This window comes from Lolium rigidum, chromosome 5 (assembly GCF_022539505.1).
Source record: "Lolium rigidum isolate FL_2022 chromosome 5, APGP_CSIRO_Lrig_0.1, whole genome shotgun sequence".
Classification (NCBI taxonomy): Eukaryota; Viridiplantae; Streptophyta; class Magnoliopsida; order Poales; family Poaceae; genus Lolium; species Lolium rigidum.
This window is the reverse complement of record NC_061512.1, coordinates 75,482,380-75,506,678: the sequence shown is the minus strand read 5'-3', so window position 1 is coordinate 75,506,678 and position 24,299 is coordinate 75,482,380. Positions and strand designations below refer to the sequence as shown.

At 44.4% G+C, this 24,299-nt stretch overlaps 1 protein-coding gene across 1 annotated transcript; it reads right to left on the bottom strand.

Moving 5' to 3' along the window:
* Nucleotides 1-15,116: 15,116 nt before the first annotated feature.
* On the bottom strand, nucleotides 15,117-18,687 carry LOC124652742 (guanylate kinase 1-like). Its single transcript, XM_047191783.1, has 11 exons — nucleotides 18,593-18,687; nucleotides 18,159-18,210; nucleotides 17,943-18,032; nucleotides 17,474-17,550; nucleotides 17,254-17,380; nucleotides 16,422-16,784; nucleotides 16,227-16,348; nucleotides 15,973-16,108; nucleotides 15,813-15,858; nucleotides 15,619-15,727; nucleotides 15,117-15,523 (listed from the first exon to the last, which is right to left on the bottom strand). Exons 2-11 carry the CDS (start codon nucleotides 18,159-18,161, stop codon nucleotides 15,415-15,417), a joined length of 1,182 nt encoding a protein of 393 aa, XP_047047739.1. The 5' UTR covers nucleotides 18,162-18,210; nucleotides 18,593-18,687; the 3' UTR covers nucleotides 15,117-15,414.
* Between the last annotated feature and the right edge of the window lie 5,612 nt (nucleotides 18,688-24,299).

The window sequence follows — 24,299 nt, the reverse complement described above, 5'->3', positions numbered from 1 at the left end:
TTCTTCGCAAACAAACATCATTCTCCACACCATACATTTAATCCTTTGTTTACAACAAGCCGGTGTTGTGTTGTGCAGGTTCCACGTTGGCGCCAGAATCCCTGGTGTTGCGCCGCACTACACTCCTCCGCCAACAACCTTCACGTGGCCTTCATCTCCTACTAGTTCGATAACCTTGGTTTCTTACTGAGGGAAAACTTGCTGATGTACGCATCACACCTTCCTCTTGGGGTTCCCAATAGACGTGTGTCTCACGCGCCATCAAGCAATTTTTCTGGCGCCGTTGCCGGGGAGATCAAGACACGCTGCAAGGGGAGTCTCCCACATCCAATCTCTTTACTTTGTTTTTGTCTTGCTTTAATTTACTTTATTTACTGTCTTGTTTGCGTTCTCTATATTAAAAACACCAAAAAAATTATTTACATGCATTTACTTTATTTACCTTTTGTTTATTTCATCATGCTTCCTCCTAAGTTCACTCTGAAAGATATACCGGTAGGGCAAGGGTCTATCATTGGAAAAGATAATATAGAAGAATTTTTCACTCATGTTAGTATGGTTGAAGATTTTGAAGATAGACACTTGGTAAAAGTTGTTCCTACTTATGAAAGTGCTACTGCCTCTTTAGTACACATGTTGGAAACTAGATTTGTTAATCTCAATCCTATAATGCAACATATGTTTCTTACACTCTCTGATATGGAAATGGGAGAAAAGAGAAATTTTGTTTTAGAGGTCCTTCTTAGAGAATTTGGTGATATAGCTAAAGAAGCTAGAAAAGTTTTTATTAAGCATAAGAGGCTTGGATTTTGTACCGATTTTGCAAAAACACTTGAAAAGATGGACATGGATAGATTAAAGTACACTAATAACGTCAATGGTGAGGGGGAGATTAAAGTACCGATACCTAGTAAGCTCCTAGGGATGCATGAAGCTCTAGAAAATAACTATGCTTGGCTTGTTCCTGAAAATTTGTTTGATGAGGATAGTAAGCCTAAAAGTAATGAAAGAGGAGCCTCTGAAACTTACATAGACAAGATACAATGCATTGTTGAGAAAACTCCTAATTATGATGTTAATGCTTCATCTCTTGATAATACTTGATTCACACTTTCTGCGCCTAGCTGAAAGGCGTTAAAAAAAAGCGCTTATGGGAGACAACCCATTATTTTACTTCTGCACTTTTGTTTTATATTTGAGTCTTGGAAGTTGTTAATACTTTAGCAACCTCTCCTTATCTTTATTTTATTGCATTGTTGTGCCAAGTAAAGTCTTTGATAGTAAGGTTAATACTAGATTTGGATTACTGCGCAGAAACAGATTTCTTGCTGTCACAAATTTGAGTAGATCTCTCTGTAGGTAACTCAGAAAAATCTGCCAATTTTCGTGTGTGATCCTCAGATATGTACACAACTTTCATTCAATTTGAGCTTTTTTATCTGAGCAAGTTAAGTGCCCCTGAAAAATTCGTTTTTACGGACTGTTCTGTTTTGACAGATTTTGCATTTTATTTCGCATTGCCTCTTTTGCTATGTTGAATGGATTTCTTTGTTCCATTAACTTTCAGTAGCTTTGTGCAATGTCCAGAAGTGTTAAGAATGACTATGTCACCTCTGAATATGTGAATTTTTGATTATGCACTAACCCTCTAATGAGTTTGTTTTGAGTTTGGTGTGGAGGAAGTTTTCAAGGATCAAGAGAGGAGGATGATACAATATGATCAAGAAGAGTGAAAAGTCTAAGCTTGGGGATGCCCCCGTAGTTCATCCCTGCATATTTCAAGAAGACTCAAGCATCTAAGCTTGGGGATGCCCAAGGCATCCCCTTCTTCATCGACAACTTATCAGGTCACCTCTAGTGAAACTATATTTTTATTCCGTCACATCTTATGTGCTTTAATTGAAGCGTATGTATGTTTTTATTTTTGTTTGTGTTTGAATAAAATTGGATCCTAGCATTCTTTGTGTGGGAGAGAGACACGCTCCGCTGTTTCATATGAACACTGGTGTTCTTAGCTTTACTTTTAATGTTCATGGCGAAGGTTGAAACCGCTTCGTTCATTGTTATTTGGTTGGAAACGAGAAAATGCTTCATGTGGTAATTGGTATATTGTCTTGAATAATTTGATACTTGGCAATTGTTTTGCTCAAATAGATCATGTTTAAGCTCTTGCATCATGTACTTTGCACCTATTAATGAAGAACTACCATAGAGCTTGTTGAAATTTGGTTTGCATGATTGGTCTCTCTAAAGTCTAGATATTTTCTGGTGAAGTGTTTGAACAACAAGGAGACAAGTGTAGAGTCTTATAATGCTTGCAATATGTTCTTATGTAAGTTTTGCTGTACCGGTTCATACTTGTGTTTGCTTCAAACAACCTTGCTAGCCAAAGCCTTGTACTGTGAGGGAATACTTCTCGTGCATCCAAATCCTTGAGCCAAAAACTATGCCATTTGTGTCCACCATACCTACCAACTATGTGGTATTTCTCTGCCATTCCAAAGTAAATTACTTGAGTGCTACCTTTAAAATTTCATTCTTTGCCTTTGCAATACATAGCTCATGGGAAAATAGCCTTAAAAACTATTGTGGTATTGAATATGTAGCTTATGTGTCTTATTTCTTATAAGTTGCTTGTTGAGCGGTAACCATGTTTCTGGGGACGCCATCAACTATTACACCTTTGTTGAATATCATGTGAGTTGCTATACATGTGCGTCTTGTCTGAAGTAAGGGTGATTTATCATGATCAAATGGTTTGAGTATGCATATTTTTAGAGAAGAACATTGGGCCGCTAACTAAAGCCATGAATCATGGTGGAAGTTTCAGTTTGGACATTAATCCTCAATCTCTTATGAGAATATTATCTGTTGTTGAATGCTTAAGAATTAAAGAGGAGTCCGTTATCTGTTTTCTATGTTGTCCCGGTATGGATGTCCTTAGTTGAGATCTATCAAGAACGAGAAATCAAATGTGATTTATCTCCTTGGACCTTTGTACAGGCGGCATAGAGGTACCCCTTTGTGACACTTGGTTGAAACATATGTTATGCAATGATAATCCATGGAAATCCAAGCTAATTAGGACAAGGTGCGAGCACTATTGGTATTCTATGCATGAGGATTGCAACTTATAGGATGTCTTATGCATAACACATATGAATTATTACTACCGTTGACAAAATTGTTTCTATGTTTTCAAAATGAAAAGCTATAGCACAAAAATAGTAATCCATGCTTCCTCTCGCGAAGGGCCCCATTCTTTTACTTTATGTTGAGTCAGTTTACCTACTTCCTTCTATCTTAGAAGCAAACACTTGTGTCAACTGTGTGCATTGATTCCTACATACTTGCTTATTTGCATTCACCATATTACTTTGTGTTGACAATCATCCAAGAGATATACATCCATGAGATAAACATGTTGAAGTTGAAAGCAATCGCTGAAACTTATATCTTCCTTTGTGTTACTTCAAAACTTTCTACTAAGAATCTATTGCTTTATGAGTTAACTCCTATGCAAGTCTTATTGATGCTTGTCTTGAAAGTACTATTCATGAAAAGTCTTTGCTATATGATTCAGCTGTTTAGTCATTGTCTTTACCATTGCTTCGAATCACTTCATTCATCTCATATGCTTTACAATAGTATTGATCAAGATTATGATAGCATGTCACTTCAGAAATTATCCTTGTTATCGTTTACCTACTCGAGGGCGAGTAGGAACTAAGCTTGGGGATGCTTGATACGTCTCAAACGTATCTATAATTTCTTATGTTCCATGCTAGTTTTATGATAATACTCACATGCTTTATACACACTTTACATCATTATTATGCATTTTCCGGCACTAACCTATTAACGAGATGCCGAAGCGCCAATTCCTGTTTTGTGCTGTTTTTGGTTTCAGAAATCCTACACGGAAATATTCTCGGAATTGGACGAAACGAACGCCCAGGGTCTTATTTTTCCACGGAGCTTCCGGAAGACCGAAGGAGATACGAAGTGGGGCCACGAGGTGGCGACACCACAAGGCGGCGCGGCCAAGGAGGGGCCGCGCCGCCTATGGTGTGGGCCTCTCGTGAGCCTCCCGACTTCTGCCCTTCCACCTACTTAAACTCTCCGTCGCGAAAACCCTATTACCGAGAGCCACGATACGGAAAAAGTTCCGGAGACGCCGCCGCCGCCAATCCCATCTCGGGGGATTCGGAGACGCCTCCGGCACCTCGCCGGAGGGGGATCATCACCCGGAGGACTCTACATCACCATGATCGCCTCCGGACTGATGTGTGAGTAGTTCATCCTTGGACTATGGGTCCATAGCAGTAGCTAGATGGTTGTCTTCTCCTCTTGTGCTATCATGGTTAGATCTTGTGAGCTGCCTATCATGATCAAGATCATCTATTTGTAATGCTACATGTTGTGTTTGTTGGGATCCGATGAATATGGAATACTATGTCAAGATTGATTATTGATCTATCATATATATGTTGTTTATGTTCTTGCATGCTCTCCGTTGCTAGTAGAGGCTCGGCCAAGTTGATACTTGTGACTCCAAGAGGGAGTATTTATGCTCGATAGTGGGTTCATGCCTCCATTGAATCCGGGACGAAGTGACGAAAGTTCTAAGATTATGGATGTGTTGTTGCCACTAGGGATAAAACATCAATGCTTTGTCTAAGGATATTTGTGTTGATTACATTACGCACCATACTTAATGCAATTGTCTGTTGTTTGCAACTTAATACTGGAAGGGGTGCGGATGCTAACCCGAAGGTGGACTTTTTAGGCATAGATGCATGCTGGATAGCGGTCTATGTACTTTGTTGTAATGCCCTAATTAAATCTCATAGTAGTCATCATGATATGTATGTGCATTGTTATGCCATCTCTATTTGTCAATTGCCCAACTGTAATTGGTTCACCCAACATGCTATTTCTTATTGGAGAGACACCACTAGTGAACTGTGGACCTCGGTCCATTCTTTTACATCTGAAATACAATCTACCGCAATCTTTGTTCTCTCGTTGTTCTTCGCAAACAAACATCATTCTCCACACCATACGTTTAATCCTTTGTTTACAGCAAGCTTCGGTGAGATTGACAACCTCACTCGTTAAGTTGGGGCAAAGTATTTTGATTGTGTTGTGCGGGTTCCACGTTGGCGCCGGAATCCTGGTGTTGCGCCGCACTACACTCCTCCGCCAACAACCTTCACGTGGCCTTCATCTCCTACTGGTTCGATAACCTTGGTTTCTTACTGAGGGAAAACTTGCTGTTGTACGCATCACACCTTCCTCTTGGGGTTCCCAACAGACGTGTGTCTCACGCGCCATCACATATCCAGAAGCAAACCTCTACATCAACAACTAATCTAGGAGTTGGAGTGAGGGATACCAAAGAATCATGAGCAAGCATTGTTTGCTCATAATAATCAAGCATATGCATAATCCACACAAGCCATAGGGTTAAGCTACCCTCGTTTGTATCATCATTTGGCACCCAGCCATATGGTGCAAGCAAAATAAGGGAGAGGCTAGTAGAAATTCATCCAAGGGAACACTGGTTAAGTCAATATAATCATCATTGAGTTAACCAAAGCATCCAACAAGGATTTGATCCCTAACTAACCAACACAGACTCACCTAGCACCCTATAGCTAGCTAAACCATCAGACTATAGACATTTATATGTCTATTTTCATTTCAACATCAATTATACTGAGATCACATGGATGACTACCAGTATTATTGCACAGAAGCATACAGAAGAGGTAGGAGCAATCATATCTAGCAAGCAAAACACTGCTAGGGTCACAATAGCTACCCAGCCATACATAAAATCCAATCAGAGAAGCATATCATCATTCCAAGGAGTTCAAAAACAACAGGAGGTGCCAACACATGTTGGTTTCCATCCAGATATTGCACAGATGCACAGGAATCACCACTGCATCAAGCAGTTCATGCCTGTTTGCCAGAAATAGGAATCAAAGCTTCACTGACAAGCACAAGTAATTGAAATAGCTCACACAGATGCAACTAGGTGCGTCAAATAGATCAACCAACCAACGAGTATTGCCTTCACGAGCAACAAGCAACCACCAGTACTTGGTGAGGAGCTTGATATACAAGCAACAACACCATACAAGATAATTCATACAAGTGTATAAGCATACAGGGAGCACATGATGATCACAGGATCATCGAAGGCCACAGAGACAAGCAGTAGCAACTGCAAGAAACTGCAGAAGATAATATAACATATATATCACTTTTTATAATTGTATCCAGAAGCACATCAAAGAAGAATTGATGCACTACTACAATAGGCAACACAAGGATGACATAGCAATGCATAGCATGTGATCAATAAGCACACTGGCATTTGCACAAGCAAGAATTGCTCACTGCAATTGGCCAGGGTCATCACATGGACATACACATGAGTGGATAGTAGCAGGATAGCAACTAGAACAACATGGCATTACCAGGAGCACCACGGCAGCAGCAGCACAGATATGAGCATAGATATAGCAGCAGTAGTAGAACAACATAGCATGTATGAGCATGGCAATACAAGCAGCAACCATAGCAGTAGCAAGGCAGGGCTAACCACACAGCAACAACCATAGCAATAGCATGGGCTAGCCATGAACACAGCACAACAACAGAGGAGCAACTGCTGGTGTACTGGCAAGGCTAGCACACCAAGGAGATGGATACCCTTGCATCCAAAGGAAGGAGATGAAGATAGAGCACGAGAGAGAGAGGGGGCAGTAGCACATACCTGGGAGCAGAAGCTTGCAGACGCATCCATGGCGGCCACGGCGGCACGGACAGGCCACGGCAGCACCAAGACACAGCCAGGCCAGGCCACGCCGAGCGCCACCGCACCCAGCACACCACTAGCACGTCTCTGAGCAGCACCAGGAAGGCCTGGAGCGCCTGCCGACGCGCATCACCGGCGAAGGCCGTAACCCTAGATGCAGCGAGGGTCGAGGAAGAGCGAACGAAGACGCGAGCGTCAGATCGACATGGATAGATCGACGCGCCGTCACGAGATGGGTTGAAAGCACCCCATGGCGGCGGCGGAGGCGATCGGAGTTGGCCGGAATCGACCGGCGACGACGGAGGCGACGCAAGCGTCACGGGAGCATTAGGGTTAGGGTTTCGGTTCGTGCGGGAGAGGAGGAGGTGAATGAGGCCGATTGGGCCGAACCAGGCGATCTGGTCCAACCTAACCCACTGGGTTTCACCGACAGGTGGGCCTAGGGGCAATATGGTCCTTTCACATTTATTTTAAAAACAGAAAATTTGACATAATTTAAAAAATCATAAATAACTCTAAAAATAGAATAAAATATGAAAACCACCTAGAATTTAATTCTCTATCATAATAAAATACCACTTGGAATTTTGGGACAAAATAAAAATTAATAATTATTACCCAAAGAAAAATGCATTAATAAAAACAATTAAATATTGATCTCATGTTTTTAATAATTAAATAAGTCCATTAAATTACTTGGACTCAATTTTATCTTGGAAAAACCTCAATACAACATTTTTACTCTTAAGGAGGAAAATTAAATTGTTCTTATCTCAAAAACTGCGAAAATTAAATCTAAAACACCAGCTGGGGGGGGGGGCGACTTAAATACACCAAAGCATGCATCATTTGAATATTTAACCATTGCCCTTATCGGACAATGATGCTATCTTTCGTAAAACCGAGGACAAGGGTCAGTCCACACCATCCAACTGCAATACCTTGCAGTCTTCAGGCAAGTTCATCGCTTGTTCATGTCATTTGAGTATTTTTACCAAACTACTTGCAAAGTACTATACTTATCACTCTTGCATAAAAAAAAGACTAGTTTCATAACTATGAATATGACTAAAATGGTTGGCAATGGAACCATGGTATGAGTCCGGTGGAGGTTCCATTGCAAAGGGTTTATAATCACATAGGATTAACAACAAATGTCGTTCAGTGGTTCTTGCGTCGTAATCATCGTGTTTACCATAAAGTATGGAGTGGGACAAAATAGTCAGTTGTTCTTTTCCCTCTCGCATATCAACGGGTACAACCGTAGGTGGCCAGCTGGGATATTAGGCAGGAAGGAAGCCTCGGAGGACAAAGCTCATTGCTTCTACTATGAGTTGTACCTATGATGGATTGTAACGGGCTGGCCCAGGGGTTGATCATATGAGTCAGCCGAGGCCAGTGGATTACAAAAGGGTGGGTATGCTGGGTCGCGGGAAGGCCCAGTGATTGGCTATGACTGATACCTGGCCTCACACCAAGGAAGTGTGAACGAGAACTAGACTCGGTTGGTAACAAGGTTAAGTTCTCTTATGGGTAAAGTAACACACCTCTGCAGAGTGTATCAAATTGTGACTTGTCACTCCCTATTCCGGGAATTGGAACTGCGAACACGGCTGGAAAGGAACTCCATGAAGTTCTATCAACCGGTGAAGGCTAGCGGACATAGCTCTTTAGAATAAAAGCAACCTTTTGAAGAAATGTTTATCAAAACCTGCATGGCCTTGGACTTTCTGGTTCATGGTCGTAGCTAGTGCATAAAACACCTCTTTCCTATAATGAACTTGTTGAGTACGCTCATACTCATACCTCTTTAAGTCCCATGCTTAGATTGCCAGAACAGCGTTGAGGGGAACCCTGAGGAGGCAAACTACGTAGATGACGTCTACTACGAGGAGCCAGATCTCTCTGGAGGCGTCGAAGGAGTGGACTACCTGATCGATTTTGGCACCAACGAAACTGTGGAGGAGGCATAAACTAGTAGGGTTCTATAGTGGTAGTTGGGCAGCACCAAACATTATAGAATAAAGTTGATCGAGTAGCCATGGTACTTAGTCTAGTCCTACCCATAATGCGTAGGCTTAGAGAAGTTCGACTGGAACTTTCGATTTATCCTCTGCGGACTCAAGAGGAGCTCCCTTGTGATGTACATTTCTGGCTTGTAATAATATTAAGTGAGTAAGTTTGGACCAGCTATGTTTCTGTTGTACCACTCTGTGGGATGTGATATTTGCGGATTGGTACTTCGCACATGTTATATCCACGGCCAGCATACTACAACATGCAGTGGTATGCAGGGTCACTACAGCGATCGAAGACGCTCTAAAAGAGTGTACTTCTACTCAATGTACTTTAAAGTAGCAAAAATTACTTCTCTCTCATCATATGGAAATCAAACCCCATAATACTTACTACATGTTATTTCCATTTTATGCATGCTCTTAGCTAGTTAAAAAAAGATATTGGTTTGCATCTTCTCAATACTATTGTCTTTTCACTTGATAATATATTTTAAAAACTCGCACATCCACTTATTCATGAACGAAGGAGTAACTAGAAACAGATGAAGTAAATTGATTACTCACCCTCGCCCCACCTTATCAGTCTCTCGGCCATGACGCTGAAGGCTCGCCTTCCTCCATAAAATTGCGTCCGTCTTTGATGTCTACGCACGCTTCTATTCCTATAGACAGTGTTGGGCCTCCAAGAGCAGAGGTTTGTAGAACAGCAGCAAGTTTCCCTTAAGTGAATCACCCAAGGTTTATCGAACTCAGGGAGGTAGAGGTCAAAGATATCCCTCTCAAGCAACCCTGCAATTACGATACAAGAAGTCTCTTGTGTCCCCAACACACCTAATACACTTGTCAGATGTATAGGTGCACTAGTTCGGCGAAGAGATAGTAAGATGCAAGTGATATGGATGAATATGGTGGTAATAACAATCTGAAATAAAGATGGCAGCAAGCAAACATGTAACAGAACTTGTTGGAAACAGTGTTTCAATGCTTAGAAACAAGGCCTAGGGATCATACTTTCACTAGTGGACTCTCTCAACAATGATCACATAATAAATAAATAACTTCTCCTCTCTTGTGCTACTTCAAACACTCTCTTGTTGGATAACAAACACCATTCATTGTGTAGGGCTACAAGAGCACCCTCAAGCCGGAGTAAACAAGCTCCACAACTTCATAAAGGAATCACACACGATGCGCACACTGTCACCGTCACATCGTGGAGAGTAATTCCGGAGTTCATATTAAAGTAACCTCTAGAGTGCATAGTAATAGTTAATTTCATAATCTACAAGAGATCACAATCATAACCTACGCCAAGTACTACATGATGCACACATTGTCAACATTACATCATGGAGGAGGAATAGACTACTTTAATAACATCACTAGAGTAGCACATAGATTAATAGTGATACAAAGCTCATGATCACATAAAGATCACACCATGGGAGAGAGAGATGAACCACATAGCTACCGGTAGAGCCCTCAGCCTGGGGAGAACTACTCCCTCCTCATCATGGGAGACAGCGATAGCGATGAAGATGGCGGTGGTGTCGATGGAGATGACTCCGGGGCAATTCCCCGTCCGGCAAGCAGTGCCGGAACGGAGACTTCGTCCCCGAAATGGAGTTTCGCGATGGCGGCGGCGTCCCTGGAGTCTTTCTGGAGTTTCGTCAATTGGTATCGAGTTTTTAGGTCACGAGGGGTTAAATAGGCGAAGAGGCGGAGTCGGAAGAGTCCCGAGGGGCCCACCCCATAGGGTGGGGCGGCCACCCCTCTGGCCGCGCCGGCCTATGGTGTGGAGGCCCTAGGCCTCCCCCTGGCTTGCCCTTCTGGCTCCGTGAGTCTTCCGGCGAAATAGAATTTCTGTGATTTTTCTATTTTTCCGAGCACTTTGGTTTTTGGGCCTTTTCTGCAATAAACAGACATAATAAATGTAAACCGGCACTCGTGGCATCTTGTTAATAGGTTAGTCCAATAAATGCCATAATATGATATAAAGTGCATATAAAACATGTGAGTATTGTTATAAAACTAGCATGGAACATCAGAAATTATAGATACGTTGGAGACGTATCAGTCTTCACCTGATCAATCAACGCTAGAGGGTGGCTATGCAAATTCGGTCACCTCCCGCTGATACTCCCCCCTATTTACACCGTCCCGCCTTACCGCCTAAAGGCACCATCATTTTTCCCCTTTCAAGCTCTCTGTCCATAGTTACTCGTCGACGACCAAGGTAAGTGACAGGTTCGTCTGCAGATGGTGGACCTCTGTTGCGGTTGATCTTCTTCCTCTGCCTGGTCAAGATGTCATCTTCTTCCTCCGCCGGGTCCAACTGTTAGATGACTGTGAGTACCACCCAACTCTGGCTTAGATCTACACCAAAGCTGTTGTGTGTACGAATAGAGTTCTTGGTTTGATCTACCTGTGTAGCTTACTTGGTGCTTCGATCTGTAAGACCTAAAGTAGTTTACCTTTGTTTCTTGCTTCGATCTATACTTTTAGTGTACTTTTGCTACGTTCATGCTAAGATCTGCAAGGCCTTGCTACGATCTGTAAAAATAGAGTAGGTTTGCACATGAGTTCTTGCTTTGATATGTAACTGTAGAGTTGTTATGCTTAGTTCTTGATTTGATATGTAAAGTGTCAAGTGCCCGTCATTTCGTCGAACACCTGTGTATGCGTTCTTCTAAATCCAGTCGTACACGTATAAGTGCGATAGTTGGTACAAGGACTGGTTTTACGATGTGTACAACTACTCGTTGTACCAGCTATGCACTTATACATGACAACATGCATAGAATATTATTAATGTGTTATGGTCTATCTGTGTGGGCACAACGTGTTTGGGACTTGACCTTTCTACCATGCTTGCACTTATACACTGCAACTTGTTACCATGCTTGCTTGCTTCCCATTGTTGCTTAACGTTCTCCTGGCAGCTTGGACGTGTGAAAGATCTAGCTTGCTTACCATTGTTCTTGCACTTTGATACTTGGATTGTATGTATAGGACGCGAGCCCCGTTGATCAGTCGCCCAAGTCTGTGTTGCATGATGTGCCAATCCGGTACATCCCGGTGTCTGATAAGTTCTACCCTATCAGGAAGAGGCCCAACATGATATGGCCTGCGGCTCTGTCCACCTTTGTGCTGAACATGGTGCGAGTTGGTTACGGAAGAGAAGGCCAGAGTGCCTCTATTCAAGAACCGTGACATGAAAGTGTTTTCTGCGGCTATTCTGAAGTACACTATCAGTGAGGTTTGTGTCGCTCAGGTTTACAACCATCTGAGACACTGAAGAGCATGGTGCGGTCATGTATGCAAGCCGAAGAAGATGGAGGGGGTGCGTTGTGTGGAGAATACATCTGCTATCATGATGGACGACGATGCATACTTTGCCTACACCAAGGTTAGCGCATTGCAACTTCTCTTGCACTTGATTCAGTAAGTCAAATATGATGTATGTTGTTAGCTTGCACATGAGGAAGAACTAAGTAACCTGATCATCACATAATCACCCTAGGGACGCGGAACTCCTCAACAAGCCCATAGAGAAGTATTACCTGTGAGGAGCCGGGGTATTGGATGCTTGTTGTCTTGTTGTTGTGCTGCTAATGATGAACACCACATCCATGATGTACATTTTTATTAATTAAGGATCCAGAAGAAGTAGTCTTTCTTTGATCCATGTATTATTTAATTCATAATCTTATTTAATTCATATATAGTATATGAATACTCTCTATACATATGAAATAATATCTACTGAAAATCAAATGAGTTGATTTATATTTTATACTATAACTTTTTTTATTTATATATTAAATATGAAGTTCTTATAAATATGGGAGTAGTTAGGGTTGATTTGCACTGATGACATGTCTGTATATTTTGCGGGGTGGTATTTATGAAATCCCTCGGTTGATGAACTGATGTTGCATCACGAAGCCCGTTCCCTCATGGTGCAACTAATATCTATATGCTAGGCTTACTGATTATATGATCTATGTGATCTATGGTTATTGTCATGTTATTTCCTATTTCGTCGAACACTTTCTAAGCATCGTCGGTGAACTGGGTAAGGTCAAGGTGATCGTATTCTGCACGCTAGACGTGACCAAACGGCCGTGATTTTGCTCAAAAACGATTTGTGGGCAACCAAACACCATAGAATTGAAAGAAGTGAGATTTTGCTCACTTGGTTAGGGAAGTGGATGTACAACCCAGCCACCCAGGTTCAAGTCCTCAAGGACCCGAATTTTGGCTCTCATTACTTAAAAACAAAATCACTGTAGGGGCTTCCCCTACCGTATTTCTTTTAAAAAAACACCAGAGAATTTGCTTCCCAACTGATGCGGAATAGAAACTGTTGGCAACCAAATAACTTGCACAACGTCCCTGTAGCCAACGGTGTACTAGTACGTCCCTGTAGCCGCCGCCTCTTGAGAAAAGCCCTAGCCGCCCCTACTCAGCCTCCTCCATAGATCGGTTCCCCCTCCTCCGGCCGGCTTCGCCGGCGTCGGGAGGAGTGGGGAACCCGATCTATGAGTGGAGTTTTCAATAAAAGTAGTCTTTTTAGTAGTCTATGTTAGGTTTTTGCTCGCCGTTTTCTTGTTGGTTTCCCCGCAATGGAGATGGCATCGTCTGCAATAAGTGATCTTCGGCCTTTCGTTCGACGACGAGATCTCTTTCCCGACGTCAATGGTGGTGCCGAAAGATTACAATTATCTAGGTATGGGTGTTCGGATCTTACTTCGCCGATCGATCTTGGATCTTTTCTCATGGTTGCCGCGAGGAGGATTATCCTCGCAGTTCTTGTCCCGGTTGCTACGTCCTCGACAATGGTGATTCGTATTCTCGGCTCTTCATCAACGTCGACAAGGCAGATCGGTTTTTATTACCTGACATACTGGTGTTGGTACTCTTGCCGATGTTGATTAACTACTTTAATGGTTGCGCGCGTGCACGCAGCCTTAGCATTGCGGCTCAAATTAAAATTATGGGAGAACCTTCGTTGGTATTTACAGGTTATGGTTTGTTATCCATCTTTGGCTGCCTTCAGAAAAGTACAAGATTATGTCTTGGAAGAAGAAAGAGTTTGAAGACCTCGAAGATTTGCTAGTATCTTTTAGACTTTATTTTGTAATCGCTGGAGACAGCTCGTGTATCTCTACCATGTACTATTTGTTATTATGAATATATGTGGTATTGATTGTCAAAAAAAAAAAAACTTGCACAACGTGGAATAAAGGTTGCATTAACCCGGACAGCATCCATGGAGCCATGTTTCATAGATGCAAGCAAAAGTTATGAGCAACCAATCAACCCATTGACGTTGCCGTGGCCCGTGGGGCATGGCGGAGCTGCTCTACCCGGTGCTGGATGCACGCCAAGCTGACCCTCCTCGACTTCATCCTGCCCAACACCCAACCGCACATTGGTCAAACTTTCCGTGTATACGTGGGGACGCACTCGTTCATACCCACACAACACGACTGCTACATCAGATTACAGAGTTTGCAATAGTTTCCCAGCTGTCGCTATGTCACTAGCACATATACACATCTTTTGGGTGAACACTAGTTTCGTTTATGCTATATGAATGGAACCGAGAGGATGTCTCTCTGAGAATCTAAAAAGAACATAAAGTAGACGTGACTAGAACTCTGGAAGTCTAGATTCACCCAATTTCCAGCAATGTAAAGTCACAATCTCGGGGGAAGTTCGTGGCTGGCGTGCGTCATTTTCCATGAACATACACCTGGCCTCTGTTGGACCATCTAAATATTCCTCCTTGGCATCGCGTCAAATGTCTTCAGATCGGCAACGACGTCTTCAGATTCTAGCTCCAGACCAGCAGCAGCCTCTGCTTTTTTTGCGACTGACTTGTGTGCGGCGCAAAATCAAGTCAAATTTAGGCCATCCCTGCGAGTTTCTGTAGGATTTTAATTCTTAGGACGTTCATAGTACCTTGTGGTTTGGTTTCCTGTGCCTTAAATTATGCAGGAATTTCAGAATCCACCGGGACCTCTTTTTTTCATACTAATGTACCGAATCACTTTGCCTTCGTTTTTTGCTTGCAGTCATCTGTTTGGTACTTCCAGTCCTGTAATCCGAAAAGCAAAATTCCTAAGATAAGTGACAAAATTCCTCAAGATAGATAAAACCTGTTTTGGAGAGTATTAGATTCTTACAGATAGCAGCAGGCATGCGTGTGAAGCAATTGGCTTAAGAATAATAGCATCAAACGAACTGCTCATTTTGACTGACAAACATGATTCAGGTACGCCTTTCATCATATTTTTCAACGAACAAAATATAAGGTACACAATGAAGTATACGACCCCTCACCAATAAGGTACAATCTCCCTTATGATTTCACCCCATTCTGGTACAAAGAACTAACGAAGTGCATCAGGTGGCAAACAAATGACAAATGGAAATGAATCCCACTTTGTGTTTCCTTTTTCCCCCTAACTAAGATGTTTATGAAGCTTTCATCTCACTAACTGAAAAAATCATCAGTCGACGCTTCTGCGACATCGTTTGTAAGAATATCTCGGGTCATCTAATGGCCTTCAAACCATTGGCAATTGGGTTAACTGGCTGTATCTTAAGACCCCTTGTTCGTCCTGGAGCGCCTCCTGTAAGAGAGGACAAGTCCAGCGCTAGCCTGTCGAAATAAAAATTCCGATATGCAAGAGTAAGAATCATATCATCCGTTAATAGCTTTGGCGTTACGTGAAAATAAAGAGCAAGATGACTTACAAATTTGCAGATCCTTTTTCTAATTCACCAATGTCAGATTGCAACAAAATTTCTGACTCTGTTTTGGATAGAATTGAATAACATGCAGTTGCTGCACCATCCTTGATGCCTGAGACACAGCAGGGTTTAACATTAAAACTGACACGCTGAAGCATTCGTAAATACATTGGAAACAAGAAGTTCATGCAACTTACAACAATCCTCTGAATCTTCATGTTCATCATCCAGGGAAAGCAACTTCTGCAGGTTGCAATAACGATTTATTAAAAGGAAAAGGGGGGCATGACATTGTCTTGCACTCAAATAACTCTGAAGGCAAGGAAAGCTTATGTAACCAGTGAGATATGTATGTACCTTCAAATTCTCGTAGCATGTTTCAAGGTCATCATTTACCAAAAGATGATCAAAAAGACCTGGAGAGTTGGACTGATCAAGCTCAGCACGAGCATTTTTCAGTCGTTTCTGAATTTGCTCCTCTGTTTCTGTACCCCTGTATAACCAATTGACCAGAATATAAATCAAACATCTCTTCTCGCTTTATAAGGTGTAACAGAATTATCATTCTCATGAGCTTAGCTATCAATGCATTTTATAATCTACAAATATACCGTGCGCGAAGGCGCTGCTCTAGTTCCTCAAATGACGGAGGGCATACAAAGATGAATATTGCTTCAAGAGAAGAAGCCCTCACAGATCGAGCTCCTTGGACATCAATATCGAGAATACACCTCTTCAATGAAAACAATGGGAAGATGAATAACTCACCTTTCAGAAACTAGAATAAAAAGTGATAGTAATTTTACCTTCCCCTCATCAGTAACAGATTCAACTGCTTCAATACTCGTGCCATAGAGATTTCCATGAACGTGAGCAAATTCAAGAAATTTTCCCTCACTTATATCTTGTTCCATCTTGCTTCGTTCGGCAAAATGGTAGTGAACTCCATCTATTTCCTTCACCCTTGGAGATCTTGTAGTGTGGCTAACAGAAAACCCAAACTTTGATGGGTACTCTTTCATCAATTTTGCTATTAATGTCCCTTTACCAACACCAGAAGGCCCACTAATCACAACAGGCTTGTGTGCAGTGCCAAGTACTCCCTTGCTCCAGGAAACAACTTCGGAACCCTTGATTTTCCGCTGTTGTTTAACGAAGGGGGTATCTATCTGAAATGTAAAGCAAAAAGAGGGTGGGCTCAGAAAGATGAATTACGGAGAAGGAAATAACAGGCAATTATACGCAAGAAGACATTAAACTATGGGACACTTCACACAAAAAAATATGGAACATCACTTCATGTGTTTGTGTGGGATCCTGCTTTTGCGGAACGACAAATGGGCTGAGTGGAAAATTCCAGTTACCATGGTGCCATTAATAAAATTCTCGGTTACCAGTAAGTTTAGAGGAAGAAGTAAATAATAAAAGTACAGAATGAACGCCGTTGCATGGTGAGAAAACACCAATAAAATTGACCTATTGTTCAGTCTAACTTTGTGATTCAGTTTCAATTTTAATTGGTACTTAGCAGGTCCACCTTGAAAATGGTGAATAAATCCAGCCACCATATTCTTTAAATATTGACACTAGAAAGGCCAACAAGGACAAGAAATTCTTTGTCAATTTAGTATTCTTTACCTCAAGGAACCAGATGGAATCATTCAATGAAACACCCTTCTCAACAACCAATATCTTCTCATCATTTACAAGAATTGCTGAGTGCGACCTAGATGGAGGCTGAGCCCCAAGTACTGTCGGCACAACCCTGCCATGAGACCAATAGTCAGAATGACTATGTACTAAGATGTAAGGAAATAACAAGCAGAGAGCAAAAAAATAAAATGGCAAAGTATAATACCAAGTCTGAGTCAGTTTGTCCAGAATTTTAATGTCAAAGTGTGACTTGGACTCCTCATCTGATCTGCCAATTACATACTGCAAAAAACAACAAACTTTTGTTAAATCTAGCTTTGTACTTTGAGTGCTCCTTACTACTATAAACACTGACAGCTACATTGGAAAAGTCCAGTTTACTGAGTCTACGCAAAGAGTAGGTATTAGTTGGTGCAACCAAGTCAAGTCAACCTGAGCTGTTTCCAGGTAAGTACAAGAAAAGGAGGCCATTCAGAATTGCATATTATAGCTATTTCCAGGTAAGTACTAAGGTGATCTTAATCAAGTAGTATAAGCAACATGACACAGGTGATAGCATCATTCAGTACTTACAAGCTCAGTTAAAAAATTAGAAATAAATAATGGTTGACAAGCATATCTAAAAATCAAACTGAAAGCATATGCATATAAATCAAATAATTGATTTGACTCACTGTCTTATTGCCAACTTGTACGGCATTCTGGTGGCGATCCTTGGGCTCCAAGGTGATGCTTTCAACACGAAACTCAGGAGCCTCTTCACCCTGTTTATCACATCAAATCAAGATTTGGACCTTGTTCAGAACGATACCGAATATGATACTTCTTGACACGATAAGCGAAGTAGCACATCACTCACAAAACACATACAGAGATATTGATGAACTCACCATAAAATAATCCGGGTGATCAGGAGCGGATGCTAGCTAGGAGCCTTGCGTCCTATTCAGAGGAGCGAACATGTATGAATTAATGATCAGGACAAAATACAGGTAAACACGTCCGGTAAGCGAACAAGACCCCAAGTGGAGGAGTTCATCGTCCCAATACCCACTGCTAAAACAAGAACCGAGCCATTTATTCCCTCTCGCATTTCAGGAATCGAGGTTTCCACAACACGGACGACAGCGTACGCGACCAGGGTGCACTAATCACGCGCCATTACCAATCCTAGGCTAGATCCAACAGAACGCAGCCACCACTAATAGGGAGCGGGGCCCTTCATGGACCAGGCAACCACCGTTACGACCATTCCAAAGGGCGATCAAGGGAAACCCTAAATCCGGCCGTACAGGGCCCAGAACCAGATTAGGAGGGGACAAACCTCGCTCGCCCCCGACGAGATCCCGCGATCCTCTGGCGCCGCCCCGAGCTGGAGCCCGGAAGGAGTCAGGAAACCGAATGCTGCCGCGGCGGCGGCTGGTGAGCGGCGGGGAGGAGGGGCGTCGGCGAGGGCTGTGCTGGCTGGGGGCGGCGGCGGGAGGGCGCAGTGGTGGAGGGGGATCGAATGAGGGCAGGGCAGGCAGGAGCTCGGGTTGGAATTTGGCAGGGAAGGAAGAAGCGACGACGAGGCTCCGGCGTTTTTATGCCACTTTTTTCTCTCTCGCTCGCTTTCCGCTTTATTATTTCGATCATTACTAATAATGAAGTGTTATATTTGCGTCGGATTCCGTGGATCTGGTCCTCAGGCTGCTTGACCCGCTTGGCCGCAAAGGGCACTAGCCCAAACTCCAAAGCATCTTGCCTTTTGTCCTTGTTTGGACATTTTCAATGCCGCCACAGCTTGTAAGATTCGGGGCTTGTCTAATCAAACAGATTTTTATTAAGATTTTTATAGGGTTCTAAATTATAAAAAATGAGTCGCTTGTAGGATTTAAATGTGTGTTTTTATTTTGTGAGAATTCTTTTGCATTTCATTTTAGAGAAAATTTTCCATCCACTCGAACATCTTTAATGCTACTAGTAGTATATTTTACTTTGTTCTTTCTGTGGTGTATCATCTTCGATGCTATTTTTAATAGTTTTGTAATTATACAAGATTCAAAGTGCACGCTAGTATAAATTCTTTGTTTTTTCTTCCCTTTTGTCCGTGTTTGGATAGTTTCGAAGCCACCATATCTTTTGTTTGCCCTTCCTCAAAGACATGGAGCTTCTTTATAATCAGATGAGGTTTTTTAGGGTTTTTAAAGCTTTCATATTTTTTTTGTGAGGCATTTGTACGATTCAAATTTGTAGTTTCTTCAGAACTCTTTTGCATTCAATTTTGAGGGAAATTTCCATCCACTCAAAATACCTTGATATTGTCTCCTTTGTTTTTCTTGTGCTGCCTCAAACATCTCTAATGCTGACTTTGTAGGTTTGCAATTGCATATGACTCTCCCTAAAAAAAAGCAATTGCATATGACTAGAATGTGCATGACACTCTAAATCCTCTTTCCCCAGTATATGTGCTCTTACATATCATGGTGATCAAAGAGACCTTTAAGATTGATTTAACACAAGGCAAAGTGAAACTTGAAGTCGGTTTGAAGCATTAGAGGAATGCAATCCAACTTCAACATTTAGGAGAAATGAAGGTATGCTACTCATTTCACTATAGTATATTCTTCTAAAATTCTGTAAAACAGGTCTTTCATGGTACCATTTCTTCGTGGCAAAGTTGTTTATTGGGGTCAGGAAATTGAGTATACTGAACTCGTATGTGATGCATTCTTGTTTAAAAAGTTGGGTTTGTTTTACAGAACATGGGATTTTAGAGTGTATAAATATTAACCATATATTACTTTTGGCCCAAGACTAGCCCGAGTTACACCGCCACACCCATTCAAGTTTGAGCCACACAATTTCATTCTAAAAAAAAATAGTAGAGCTACACACTTCTTCGTCTACTCGGCCGAGCACATCGATTGGATCCTCCCCTTCTGGCGACCCATCCCAGGGCGCCTACTCCCCGCTCTAACCTCTCAACCCAACCTCTTCAATCTCACGCCCATGGTTCGGCTCTCAGTCCCCTCCACCTTGCTCCCCCATTGGAGGAGCTCCAAATGTGGGGCAGCACTACAAGGAAAAGAGATGGAGAGAGCATCTATGCTGTTTAGCAGACATTGGAGGTGCTTTAGCGGCTGTAGCGCCAATCTGGAAGCTATAGCTGTGATATAGGGCAACTATTTTTTCCCTTGCAATTTTGAGGGAAATTTCCATCGACTCAATTTATCTTGATATTGTCTCATTTGTTTTTCCTGTGGTGTCTCAAACATCTCTAATGCGTATTTTGTAGGTTTGCAATTGCATATGACTCAAATGTGCATGACACTCTAAATCATTTTTTTCACTGTATTTGCGCTTACATATCATGGCGATCAAAGAGACCACACAAGGCAAAGTGAAACTAAAGGTCGATTTGAAGCATTAGAGGAAGACGGTCCAACTTCAACATTTAGGAGAAATGAAGGTATGTCACTCTTTTCACAGTAGTATCTTATAAAATTCGGTAAAACACGTCTTTCAATGTGGCATTTCTTTGTGGCTAAGTTGTTTAATGGGGTCAGTAAATTGAGCATATAGAACTCGTACGCAAAGCATTTTTGTTAAAAAAAAAGTTGGGTTTGTTTTTCGGAACATGGGGTTTTAAAGTGTATAAATATCAAAACATATATTACGTTTCTGCTACAAATAGAAAAACATGATTTGAATGTCAATTATGTCTTGGCAATCAAAAGTTACGGGAACTAAAATTACAAGAGCTATTGGAAAAAATCACGAGAACCAGAAAATTGTAGGATTTTGAGATGTCTACCTAATTAAGGAGAAAATAGAGATTTTTTTTTATAAAGAGGAGAAACAAGAGATAAGATACAATGATTTTTTCAAATAATTTGTTCCACGAGATACAATGTTCGGTTTTCTCCAATTTTTGTAGTGGAAAAATATTTTTCTAATAAATTCTTTCAAATAATCGTGCTTGATAAGGTAGGATCATATTTTTTATTTTGAAAATCACGAGCCTTTGATCAGCTAGCTACTCCTAGCTAGTAGCTTCCTCTACACGGGCATCGGGTGTACTCCTGATCTCCTACCGCTACAAACAAACAGCTCACTCAAAGTAGCATTGGTGCATGAATCCAAAGTCCAAACTCCAATAAGCACCACCGGCCGGCAGCGTGGGCGGGGCGGCTACTACTACTAGTGGTCAACTGGCCCCCGCGTCGGCGTCGAGCATGTTCCATCCCCTTCCTCGCAAGTGGGCGCTCGCAGCAAGTTGCAGGATGGCGCGCTTCCTGCCCGCCTGAAAGCCGTCTCCATCCATTCCCGCTTGCTACGACAGCGACGACCCCTCCTCCTCCATGGATGCCGACAGCCGGTGCGGCACCAACCTTTGACGGAGAAGATTAGAGCATCTCCAGTCGCGTCCCCCAAACCGTCCCCCAAACCGCGCCGGATTGAGCGTTTGCGGTGACGCGTTGCTCGCTCGCGCGTTGCGGGACGTCGCTCCCCGGTCGCGTCCGCCAAACAAAATTTCGCAAATTTTAAACTTGACTAGATTCGATTAGATTCGTCCAAACTTACATAGATTCGAACGAAATTTGACTAACTTTAAAACTAAACCTAATCTAGAACCACTTGCGGCGGCCGGAGGCGTCGTAGTACCGCCGGAAGTTGTACATCTCGTCGGTGACGACCTCCTGCTTGACGCGCTCGTCGACGGGCTCGTCCACGGGCTCGTCCTTCACGAAGCCGCTTGGTCCTGCCTCGCCGTCGTCGGTGAGGTCCACCAGCGGCTTGCCGGAGTCGCGGATGGACATGGCGATCGCCACGTCCAGTGTCGCCTCTCCGAGCGCCCTTGTCGTCCATGGACGCCAAGAACGCCGCCCGCAGCCCCGGGCAGTCCTCGGGGTCGTCCGCCGGGCGATGAGCTGGCCGCTCGCCGCTCGTACTCCGCCGCGCCGCCGCCGCGACGCTTCCTCCGCCTCCTCCTTCACCTCCGGCTCGGGATGAGGAGGCGCCGCCGCGCCTCCCTTGCTGCCGCCCGCTGCCGCTACCGCCACGCCTCGTGCTGACGGGCGTCGCCGGCTCCTCCTTGACCTCCCGTTTGGGAACGGTATACGGCGCCGACCGGTACGACGACGACGGCGTCGATCGCGCCGGCCCCGAGGAAGAAGAGTGCGAGGAGGACGAGTACGTCGTCCTCCTCGGCTGCCATTGAGGAGGAAGGCGGCGGCGACGACGGCATCTCCGGCCCGCGGAGCGCCGTTGCGGAGGCCGCGGATGACGTTCTCGAGGGCGCGCCCGAACGCCCCTGCACAGGGCGCGGCCTTCCTCGTTCCAGCCGTTGGGCCCGCCGATGAGCCCGTCGGTGCTGTGCAGCCTCGACGTCGTACTTGGCCTTGAAGTACGTCGTCCACCGCCGTCGTTGTCCTTGGCCGCCCATGTCGGATCCGCCCGCTCCTCGGCGGTGAGTTGAGCCCGACGGGCCTTGATGGCGTCCCCGCCATTGCTGCGTGTCCGGCTTCGGCGGCGGCGGGATGCCAATGCCGTTCACGGCCATCTTCCAGCCGCCGCCGCTGGCAGCCCGCACGTCCGGCGGGACCGGATACCGGCGTGGTGCAGCCGCCCACGCCTCCGCCACGGTGAGGCTGCCGCGGCCGGCCGTTGCCGCCGCGGCGATCTTGCGGGAGGACGACATTTTTTGAGCGGCGAGTAGAGGATCCGGGAAGCGGGAGGCGGCGGCGACGAGAAGGATTATGATGAGCGGCGATAACCGGAGGGCGTCTTAAAACAGCGGCGGCAGCGGGTGGTTGCACGCAATAACCTCGGCGCGGACGGCCACGCGGCCATGCACGACGAGACGCGTCCCTCGCGCCGCCTCGGGAAAACAGGGGCGCCATTAACGTCGCTTGACCAAAGGTAGGCGACGGGGTTTTAGCCTTCCGTGCCGCCGACGCGCCGGCCCCGCCACTCCCCGCCTCTCGCTGTGTCCGCGTCCCCGGAGCGTCCCCCTGGGACGGGGACGGGCTCGGGCGCCGGACACCGTATCGGGCCGCGCCGGACAAAAAAAGGCTTTGGGGGACGCGGCTGGAACGCTTTTTTTGTCCGGCGCGCCCCAAATCGCTTTGGGGGACGGTTTGGGGGACGCGACTGGAGATGCTCTTAGACCGCTAATCGGGCTAGATTCTACGGAAGAGAGCCAGGTTTCAATAGTGAGATCGACAAGGACGCACGGTGCCGTCCCAACCGATCCTGCATTTGCATATGCCCCTTTTGACAGATTCCTGCAAGTTACTGACTGATGGATAGATACGTGCGTTCTCCTTTCTTTTTGGCGAAGGCTTGGGTGTCTAGTTGAATTGAAACACTGGAAAAGAGAAACCGCGGGAATCGATCACACGCAAAGGAAGTGTTGCGGTTTGCACAATTGTGTCTGTATTTGATACCTTCGGTCCTTGTACTCCTTCGGTCCTTGCACTGTAGAATCGTTGTGTCAACCGCTAGAAGCAAGCAAAGTTGGTGCAGACATATACGCTCTGCATTGTTGGTGCATCTCCAGTCGCGTCATCCAAACCGCCCTAAAGAGATTTGGAGCGCACCGGATAAAAAAAACATTCCCAGCCACGTTTCTCAAAGCCTCTTTTTGTCCGGCGCGTCCCGATACGGTGTCCGGAGCCCCGAGTCCGTCCCCGCCCCACAGAGGACGCTCCAGGTACGCCGGACACAACGAAAAGCAAGGCAGGGAGTGGCGGGACTGACGCATCAGCGGCACATTCAAGTTTGGACCTAACCGTCGCCTACCTCGCGACGGAAGTTATTCGCACACAGTGACACACGACCGAAGCGTCGCAGCTTTGCCTTAATGGCGATGGAGGGGCAGGCAAGACGTCTCGTCGGTGCTGCGCAACCTCCACGTGTCGCCGGCGTTCGCACGCCACCGCGCGTTCCCGCGCTTTCTTCCCGCCGCTTCTGGCCTCTTCCCGCGCTTTCTTCCCGACGCCGATGTCTATAAAGGCCCCCCGGCTCAATCGTAGCCACCACAGCCG

Bases quoted from the DNA above. Each gene is read 5' to 3' on its own strand.
- LOC124652742 (XM_047191783.1), bottom strand. The intron at 17,551-17,942 runs GTGAGTCAAATC...TGTTTTTTGCAG, and splicing joins TACAAGTTGGCAATAAGACA to TATGTAATTGGCAGATCAGA. The intron at 16,109-16,226 runs GTATATTTGTAG...TTGGTTATACAG, and splicing joins GAGCAGCGCCTTCGCGCACG to GGGTACAGAAACAGAGGAGC.